General features: G+C 31.6%; 1 protein-coding gene across 1 annotated transcript; it reads right to left on the bottom strand.

Moving 5' to 3' along the window:
* Positions 1–4,342: 4,342 nt before the first annotated feature.
* LOC105815204 (olfactory receptor 6C75) lies at positions 4,343–5,287 on the bottom strand. Its single transcript, XM_012650341.1, has one exon. It carries the CDS (start codon positions 5,285–5,287, stop codon positions 4,343–4,345), a length of 945 nt encoding a protein of 314 aa, XP_012505795.1.
* Between the last annotated feature and the right edge of the window lie 5,452 nt (positions 5,288–10,739).

Raw genomic sequence — 10,739 nt, 5'->3', positions numbered from 1 at the left:
CACTAATGAATGCACACCACACTTAAATAAAAACATTTTTAATTATGTGACCTTGGAAGACACTACCTAGATGACTAGGAATGATTAAAAAATAATGAAGGGACTCTTAGTGCATAGCTTTAAAACAGATGAAAAAAACATTGTTCCTACACTTCTAACAAGATAAAAAGCTTATAAACTGTAAATGAATCACTTTTTCTGAACTCATGAAAGAATTGAAGTTTCAGAGAAAATAACTAACCCAAATTTTAGAAAGAGGCTGGTAAGAGCAGAAAGAAATAGCACCCAAATAATTGCTTATTTGGCAGAAATCACCTTACCATCATATAAGCCTATAAAAAGATTGAGCATTTAGCCAGAAATACTTAACAAATTGCTAAATGAGGGCTAGCATAAGTATGTGGGGCTATTTGGGGCAGCAAACAGGGAGGGATTTGGATTCTCCCAGATGTTTGCTCCAGGAAGCTAACCAGGCAGGAGTTTGAGAAAGCACTCTCCATGGTGCTAGACAGGGCAACAGCAGCCACTGCAAAACTCCTCCCAGATCCATTCCTTTATATCCTCTATGAGACAAAACCAAATCTTCACAGAAAAACAGCAAAAAATGTAGCCTGAGGGCAGCTGTTGTGGGAGAGAAATGTCAGCCACCTATGAAACTCTGGTAAGGTCCGTCTCCCGTATTTCCATTAAAAACCAAAGCCTCAAACTTCAGAGAGTGGAGCCACAAAACTACAGCCTGAGGGCACTGATGGAAATCTATGCAGTTTTTCAAAATGGACTAAGGGGAAAGGATTTGAAGCCCTAGAAAAGAAATATGCTAGACCCAGCACTATATCTGGATAAGGGGCAGAGATACTTGTGAAGTCCAAATCCTGGAGACTGAGGTTTACCTTACTTCCCAAAGACTAAGGCTTAATTAACACATCAGAGAATGCCTCCTATCTCTGCCGCCCCACCTCACACAATGCTAACAAGCATTTAGTTGTCATAACAGTTACATACAGATAGAAAAGCTGTAAAAGACAAATTCTCTTTGTGGACAGTGCACAGAGAAGAGCCAAAGTCAAACAGGAAGACTCACGCCAAGTGGGGACAGACAATCAGAAAATCCTCTGGCAAAACAATCCACACAATAAACACAAGTATCACTAGAGAAATTTGAAATATGTGGTGACTGAGAGTAATCATAGCAACAACAAACTTGGAACAGAGCCCAACTCCTGACTAGATTAATATGAAATGGCCTGAAGAAATTTTGAAAGAATTAATGACTGAAAATTTTCCAAAATTGATGACAGACACAAAACCATGGATCTAAAAAAATCAACATAAAATATCAACAGTGTTCCTACACACTGATAGTGAACTATCTGTAAAAGAAATCAAGAAAGAAGTTTCACTTATAATAGCTACTAAAAATAAAATACTTAGACATAAATTTAAGAAGGTGAAAGAGCTCTATATTGAAAACTATAAAATATTGATGAAAGAAGTTTAAGAAGACACAAATAAATAGAAAGAAGATGCTCAAATAGAATAAAGATGTTCATGAATTGTATGAATTAATATTGTTGAAATGTTCATATTACCCAAAGGGATCTACAGATTCATTACAATTCCAATCAAAATGCCAATGATATTCTTCACAAAGAAAAAAATTTCTAAAATTTATATGGAATCACAAAAGACCCTGAACAGCAAAAGCAACTTGAGCAAAAAGAATAAAACTGGAGTCCTCACACTACCTAATGTCAAAATATAGTACAAAGCTAGAGTAATAAAAACATCGTGGTACTGACATAAAATAGATGCATAGACCAGTGGAACTGAATAGAGAGTCCAGAAATAAATCCATACATTTATAGCCTACCGATTTTTGACATAGATGTCAAGAGTAAACAATGGGGAAAGAACAGTCTCTTCAATAAAAAGTGTTGGAAACACTGGATATTCACATGCAGAAGAACAAAATTAGACCCTTATCACACACCATGTACAAAAAAACAGTATATATTTACATACACCAAAACCAACTCAAAATGTATTTAAGACTTAAATGTAAGACCTGAAACTCTGAAACTACTAGAAGAAAACATAGGAGGGAATATTTGGCTCATGACTATAATCATAGAGCTTTGGGAGAACATTTTGTAATATTTAGAACTTGAGGAATGTTCCATGGGCATATGAATTAATGAGGTTCCAATTTGTAGTAATAGTAAGACATTTTCATTCTTTACAACATTAATTCTTATTTTATAGAATTAACTTCCAAGATAATTATTTATCAATGAAAATTAAATTATTTATTATTTCTATTACCTCAAAACAATAATAAATAAATTAATTAATTATTGCCATGTGATTAAAAAGGTTACGACAGATGTATTTTGTGTGAGCATTACACAAATTTAATATTCTCTATTGTTAAAGGAAATTATTTTTTGATATACTACACTGTGAACAGTAAATGAATATAGTTTATTGAAAGCCTCTAAAAACATGACCTCTAACATATATCTGATATATTTCTCACCAAACCTCACATTAGCAATCAAAGCTCCATTGTTTTGTAATACTTCAAAGTAACATTTTACCTTAGAGCATAATAATATTACTCTTGGAAAGATTCATAGGGATTTTCATATATGTACATGTATTGAATATTTTAGTCAACTTCTTCAAATAATTTTTGTTGATCAAGAGGGTCTACTTTCCTTTACTTACTTATCTTCCACTCCCTCTCTCTTCTTGTTTCTCTTTCTCTCCCTCCCCACTTCCTATTCCCTTCCTTCCTCTCCCTCCTCTCTCTCTCACTATCATGTAGATTTTACCACACACACACACACACACACACACACACACACACACACACACACACCATGCTGTTTTTCCACACTCCTGATTTGCACTTTTGCATTTCTGCTACGTGTTTTAATCTTACAAAAGCAAACTGACATTGGCTCCCTTCCTTACAAGTTGCTCCTATAAAATATTCATAATCAAATAAAATTATCATTTCATTTTTGTTTTGTGATAATATTATGTTAGAACCTATTTGAAAAAAATGTAAGCCACTTCATAAAAGCCCAGTAGTAGGAAACACATAAGTGTTTAAGGACATTCTTGTCTATGAGAAGAAGTATTTCTGTCATGGACTTAGAAAATACGTAGAGCTCTTTACATTAACCTATATATCAGACCAAGCTGAAAATCAAGAAATCAAACTCAAATCCACTTAGCCTGTATCTAGTCAGACTCATAGCTATTGTCCCAAGACAACCAATTTTCTTAATGATACATTGGAGTTGGGGGACTCATTAACTGTAAGAACTGGGCTTGAACACATTTTTTACTGTTCTCAAATACCTCTAAAAGTCATTTTATTGGATATAGGTGAGGAGGGTAGAACCTTCCGTGAAAGACACAATAGAAAGATAAAGACAGTATTGTAAGTTTACTAATGAAGGAAAACTAATGCATTAGTAATTCATATGTCATCATTTGCAAGACAATTTATGAAGAGTCAATATCACTATTCTAATAGGAAAGGCAGTGTTCTATCAGTTTAAAAAATTTGAACACAAATATGAATCTTATCAGCATAACATTTTGTCTTTATGGATCATGGTTTTACCTTTAAAATATTATTGGCAGAAACAGAAAAAATTCCCAGTTAAATAACCTATATTTTAGGAAATATTACCAAGCAAAATATAAGGTAAATGTCATTTCTTCATTTCAATTATACTTTGCTATTCTTTTCCAGGAAAATGAATACAAAAATTAATATAGCGTTAATTCAAACAACAGAGATAGTATTTCTGACTGCACATTTTATCTTAAATTTCTATTTAATGTTTTCACACATTTTAACTACAATTTATTGATAAATACAAGGAGACATTTTGATAATACTTCTAGTTTTATAAAATGTTTTTTCTGGTAACACTGAAGAAAAAATTTTAGAGATATTAATTAAGATACATATTTTATGTATTTCTTAAAAAATAAATTTTATATTTGAATGTAGTTTTTAGTAAGCTTATTCATTTACAGCACTATTTTAAGGATGAATTCATAATCTTGCCTTTATATGAGAAACACTAGTGATTATTGATTTGCCTAAAATTTAGTTACACAGGTGAGAGATCAAACACTTTCTCTATAACTTAATATAGTTAAGCCTTGGTTTTTAGGCTAATTAGATACAGAGGTGTTGATGATATATAAATATGTCTAACTAAAGGAGTGAAATGAAGTGTTTAGAGAGAGTTAATTTAGAGAAGGGTAGAGAGATTTTCCATTCAGTTTTGCTTTTAGGGATACGTTGTGCACATAATCACATTGATTTTTTTGAAGAAAAGATTATCCTTTGGACCATGCTCTTAAAGGCTTGTTTCACTTGCTGATTTCTTAGTGTGTATATGAAGGGATTCAAAAGAGGAGCCACTGAAGTATTAAGCACAGCTACTCCTTTGCTTAAAGTCACTCTTTCCCTTGCAGAAGGCTTTATGTACATGAAGATGCAACTACCATAAGAGAGGGAAACAACTATTATATGGGAGGAACAAGTGGAAAAGGCTTTTTTCCTTTGACTCCTAGAAGGAATTCTCAGAATTGTCCGGATAATATTTGTATAGGAGAGAATAACTAATGTCAAGGTGACCATGAGTGTTATCACAGCTAAACAAAATGCCATGAGTTCTAGAAAGTGAGTGTTTGTACAAGAAAGCTGCAAAATTGGAGAAGAATCGCAGATAAAATGATCAATTATATTGGAGGCACAGAAATCCAACTGCAGAAGAAGGATTATTGGTGGAAAGATGATCAGGAATCCTGCAAGCCAGGAGCTAAAGACAAGAAGGATACAGACCCTGGTGCTAATGATGGCTGTGTAATGAAGAGGTTTGCAGATGGCCACATAACGGTCATAGGACATGGCAGCCAGAAGATAAAATTCTGTTACCCCCAAGAAGATGAAAAAAAATAGCTGAGCCACACAACCGTTATAGGAAATGGTTCTGTCTCCTGTCACGATGGTGACCAGGAATCTGGGAATGCAGACAGATGTGAATGATATTTCTAAGAATGAGAAACTCCTAAGGAAGAAATACATGGGGGTCTGCAGGTGGGGATCTGAAAGGGTGAGGGTGATAATGGTTAGGTTCCCAGTCACGCTTAGCATGTAGGTAACAAGAAGAAATATGAAGAGTACAATCTGCCACTGTGGGTCACTTGTCAATCCAAGAAGAATAAAGTGTGTTACTGCTGTGGAATTTCTCATTATTTTCTTTCTTTATAAAGGTATTCTGTATTTAAGCTGTAAAATAGATGAAGAAATAAGGAATTTACAACATCAGTAAAGAAATTTGGTAATTTGTTTTGTGTGCTGGCTTATTTCATTTATTGTAATGCCTTCCACTTTCATCTATGATGTCACAAATGGCAGTATGGCAGTATCTCCTTCTTTTAAAAGGCTGGAAAATATTCCATTGTATATAGCTAAGCATCTATCTATCCATATATCTCATATACATACATCCTAATATCTATCTATCTATCATCTATCATCCATCTATCTATCTCTTTAAAGGGTACAAGCATGCCCTTATGTTGGATGAATAAATCTAGAGATCCAATGTACTGTGCAAGGACTACAGTTAATAATATTGTATTGTATAATGAAAGTTTTCTGAGAGAGGAGATTTCATGTGATCTTACCACAAATAAAGATAACTATGAAAGGTGGTGATGAATAGAATAATTTGCTTGACTATAATAATTTTACTAAGTATATGCATATCAAAATATTATGTTGTGCACCTTAAATATATACAATAAAAAACTTAGGAAAAACACACACCCTTTAAAAAGTATTATCTTTTGCTTTTAGAGAAAAATGATTTCATAGTACATAGAAACAAAATACTTTAAAAAATTGTTTATTACCTCGTATATTCATTATTCCTGCATTTTCTTCATTATATTCTCACACATTTCCATATAAGTCTGTCTTCTGAATGTTTCAATACCTTCCCTGAAAATAAGAAAAAAGAAATTAAAACTTCTGAGATTAAAACATTTTCAAATAAAACCCTTAAGTCATTGCCAGCATACTACAGTACTCTGTGAAAAATTTTTTATTGTTGTTCCTCTTCATGTATTTTCTATTTTGCTATTTTGAATAAGCCTTTTTTCTCCTCCTCCATTCAGACTTTTATAGTCTACGATGACAACTCAGTCATGCAAAGTAATGCGTTTCTGCTACAGGTATACAGAGATGTTTGATGGGTGGGAGAGCAGCCCCAGTGCAATTTCAATGTTTGTACTGCAAGACATTCCAGTTTTAATTACTAATCTGTTATAATGGTCTGATGTAAAATTGTAAACGTACTTTTTTGAATATTTTTTATTTACCACTTATCTATAATAAGTCTACTCTCTGATATATAAAACAGTGCTTAAGTGTTATAAAAAGTGCTGATTTTATAAACTGCAAGTGCTCTTACTTGCCTTATTTCCAAAATGCTATAGCACTTGCGTAACATTGCTTATTCCCTTCTTGAGGGATGCCAAATAGGAATAGGTCAACATTGAGGTAAATTTTGAGCAGGCAATAAATATTTTCTTTTTTCCTATTTTTTGCTTTTGATGTCACTCTTGGTATTATACAGAATTTGTTTACTTGGTTGTTCATGTTTGAAGTTATTATTAAAGCTTTAAATATACTGTCATCTAAAATCATTTTTTTAATACTTAAATGTCCAGACAGGCTGCCTAAGTCTGTAATGTCTCATTTGTTTTCTACATTCTTCATAGATGTCAGGGCTATCAAATTGAAAAACACTTTCTCAGGATTAGCGAACTAATTTAATATGTGAATAAATTTATTCAAAATTTTTACCTGTAAAATTTCTGGGATGGATATATTTCCACTTTCCATTATCTGCTCTTTGTGGTTAAATGATATGCAGTTTTTTGTCTTTTGCCTTTATAAGATGAGTGCTAATCTTCACTATGTATAATATTCACATTGTGAAAAACTAAAACATAAAGTATATCTTCTCAGTATTAAAGCACATCAAATAAACTTTTTTTAATATTATATAAACCTGATTTGATGGTTTCCTGATGTTGTTTATATTACAAATGATTATTACCAGATGTCTAGATAAGAACAAAAATTCATGTAGTTTTATCAATCACACAATATTTATGCTACAATGGACAAAAATGTTACATGAAACTTTTGACATAGTATTTTTAAAATTTTTCTTTTATTTTTGTATTTCATATAAATTGGATGGTTTAATTTTACTTACATATAACATATATGTAATTAAACTATTAAAGTGAAAATTATATTCCTAAAAGAACATACTTACTTTTATGATAAATATGACCATTTAGTCAATGTTATTTCTAATTGCTTACTAATTTGTCTAAACATAAGTGCTTTGGGATGTTTCAAGAGTCTTTGCAATGTTTCTCCTCTATCATATTTGTAACCAAATATCCAAAATATTGATAATAAAGGATAATTCCAAGAGGTTCTCTACAAACATTCACAAGAGAGACATATACCAGCCCATTTCTACACATCGACCCAAACTTTTAGGATTTGAGGTCTCAGGATATCCCATCTATCACCATTGATACTTGAAATATGTTATTTTTGAAATTAATGTCAATGTAATATCTTTCCAAGCTTGATGGATAAGATGATATGATCTTCTGTGCAGAAGTAATGTTATTCAGGCTAGCCATAATTTTATCTGCTCCATTTACAATGGACTCAGGGGAATTAGTTGAATGAATAAACAAAAGATACTGTGGAGATTGGTGTTCTCAAGATACCAAGCACTAAATAGTAGTCCAACTAGTGTACAATTTAGAATAGAATACTTAGGTGATAGTAGCCTGAAATCAGGGCAGAAAATATAGAAGGATTTACATTTTCATAATAATCTATAACTTCAGTAGAAGAAATTAAATCATGAAGGACTAGAAATTGGTAACCTCTAAATGGCGATAGACTAAGCTGTGAATGAATGGATTTTTCTATTTTAGGGAAATGTTAATAATTCATCCTGATATTTTAGAGTGGCCTGGGGTCTCCATAATTCTACATCATAAAAGATGTCAGACTTGTTTTTAAGATTTTTTCTTTCCATTGACTGATAACATAGAAAACTGGATCATGATTATAATTAACTACCATTTATTCATTCAATAACTACTTTTTGAATGTTTATTATGTGTTGGGTTCAGCATTAAGTTCTGAGAATACAGAGATGATCAAGATACCTCTTTACATAGTTTATACTTCCTACAGAAGTGAAATGTGAAGATTCTACATTATTTTTGAAATCTCAGAGCCCCTTCAAATTCAAGGCAAGCAATACATTCCTGCACAGGTCATTTTATTATTCACTATTTTGATATTCTGGCCACCGTGCCCAGCCAGAATAAGCTTTTCTATCAGTATTTTCAATAATATGTTATAGGAACATGCATAATGATTTGCAGAATATAAGTAATTAAATCTGCTAAATTAAGATTAAATAAATAATTTGAGTTAAGCAGTAATTAAATCTTTTAAAAACAAACTCATTGAAGATTGTCTTAAACTTGTGGTATGTCATAACAGTTTACTAGTGATAAGACCTGTATGTTAGTATTTTAGCTTTCGTTTATTTTAAAATTCACATCTAGAATCGTGTTTTTCCACAATGATTGAAGTGGTACTATTTATCAGTTGATTATCTGATATACACAGTAAAGGAAATAAAATGTATGAATATTTAGTATTGGTCTTTGTTTTACAAAATTGAGAGTAAAAACCTAACAAAATGAATGTATACAACTATAAACCAGGAACAAAAGATAAATGAAAAAAAAAGATGGGTAAAATTTATCTATAGCATGTTAATAAATTCCTTTTGTGTATCCAATCCATCCGATTTTATCTTTTAGAGTAAACAAAGCAACACTCCTTAGTATACCTTAATGGTTTCTCCACCTAACAGATACACTATCGTATAAAATATTTTCCCTTAGCATGGTTCTGTTTCTTACATACCTCTGTTTTGAAAGATGTAAATAAAGTAAGCTAATTATTTGGGTAGAAATAGAAAATTTCTAGGAACTGTCGCAGGAGATTTTATCTATGTATGTGCTAATGTTGAGGTATAATTAATTTTAAAATCCACAGAGTTTTAGGAGAGAAACACTCAGAATTTACAAAAATATTTTCTTATTTAATAAAATATTTACAAGACAAATTCAAGAAACTATGATTTTAGATATATAGAAAAGGTAATTGAAGAGTTATAATGAGTATACACAGCTTTTTCTGTAATCTGACTTCTCTATGGTTATACATATTGAAAAATAATTATAATCAAAAAATATTTTAGTGGCTAAAAAATGTGGTTAGGAATATTGGCTTAGCGTGACTTGGGAAATTGGTTCTGCAAGGTATGTTTAAGAGATAGCCTTGCTGTTGGCTCTACAGTGGAAGAATTCCTCAGGAGCCAATTTCTGTTGGTTGGAGGATTATTGAATGATGCCACTGCAAAGCTCTGTTAAAACGTATGAGCTAGTCAGAAATCAAGTGACTATGGTGTCTGTGTAAGTTAAATCATTTTTCATAAATAAGGAGTCAATGGACATGGCTTTGAATAAAAAGATGATGTAGAAATAGAGTGTGCCATTTCAGAAAATCATTCAAGGAAACTAGGATGGTTTCTTGCCTTTAGGAAGATGGGATTAAGCATTTTTTAAAATATAACTTCTTATTTTGCAATAATTTTAAACATATGCAAGAGTTGTAAAAATAGTGTAGAGAGCTCCTGTATACCTTTCACTCAAATTTCACTAAATGCAAAATCTTATATAACCATAGTACAACTATAAAATTTAGAAATTAACTCGGATACAATACTATTAACTAAATTATAGACTTTATTTGGATTTTTTCCTATTTTTCTGTTACTGTCCTTTATCTGTTTGTGGATCAAACCCAAAATCCACATTGCAGTTAAAAGGGATGTTCCTTAATTTTCTCCCATCTGTAAAAGTTTCTAAGTCTTTGGGTGAGATACTCTGATACTATGTAAATATCCACTTTCTTCTTAAACTTTCACTCACTAATATTTTAGCATTCTACAGTGATCTTGCCTACATCAATTATTACTCTGTTTTTCAAATGGTGTTTTGTCTTTCCCTCATTTCTTCTGCATTTATTAATTGGACTTCTTATATGAGAAATAGTTAATTCTTTCCTCACCTTTTATTTAATTATTCAATCATTTATTTATAATCATATGCACTAATAAATATTGATTTTGTGTTTTATTTATAATCTGATACTATTTATTTTGTTTTTCAAATTCTTTAGTTTTGGCCATTGGCTACTCTTACAGGTTGACTACTGAGTGCTTTGAATCTGACTCCAGGTTTTTTCTTTTTTTTTTTTTTTTTAGGTCTTCTTAAGCCTGTCAGTGGACAGAGATGGGAAATCTATGTATGCACACTAATCCAGGTACGCACACACATACATTTATGTATCAATACATATGTGCATGTATACATAGAGAGAGAGTTAATTCTTATTATTTGTGGTAATTATGTTTCATAAGGTCTTCACAGGCACTGAAATAGCAATATGAACTCTTGCTTCTAGGGGAAATAGAGGGTTATGATAGATTCTGGTAAGTATTTTTTTTTTTTTT

The sequence above is a fragment of the Propithecus coquereli genome, unplaced genomic scaffold (genome assembly GCF_000956105.1).
Source record: "Propithecus coquereli isolate 6110/MARCELLA unplaced genomic scaffold, Pcoq_1.0 Scaffold111, whole genome shotgun sequence".
Lineage (NCBI taxonomy): Eukaryota > Metazoa > Chordata > Mammalia > Primates > Indriidae > Propithecus > Propithecus coquereli.
Note: the sequence above shows the minus strand (reverse complement) of the source record. Positions and strands in the feature narration are given on the sequence as shown.

What these genes read in the sequence shown, in the direction of transcription:
- LOC105815204 (XM_012650341.1), bottom strand. Translation starts at nt 5,287, where the DNA reads ATGAGAAATTCCACAGCAGTAACACACTTTATTCTTCTTGGATTGACA.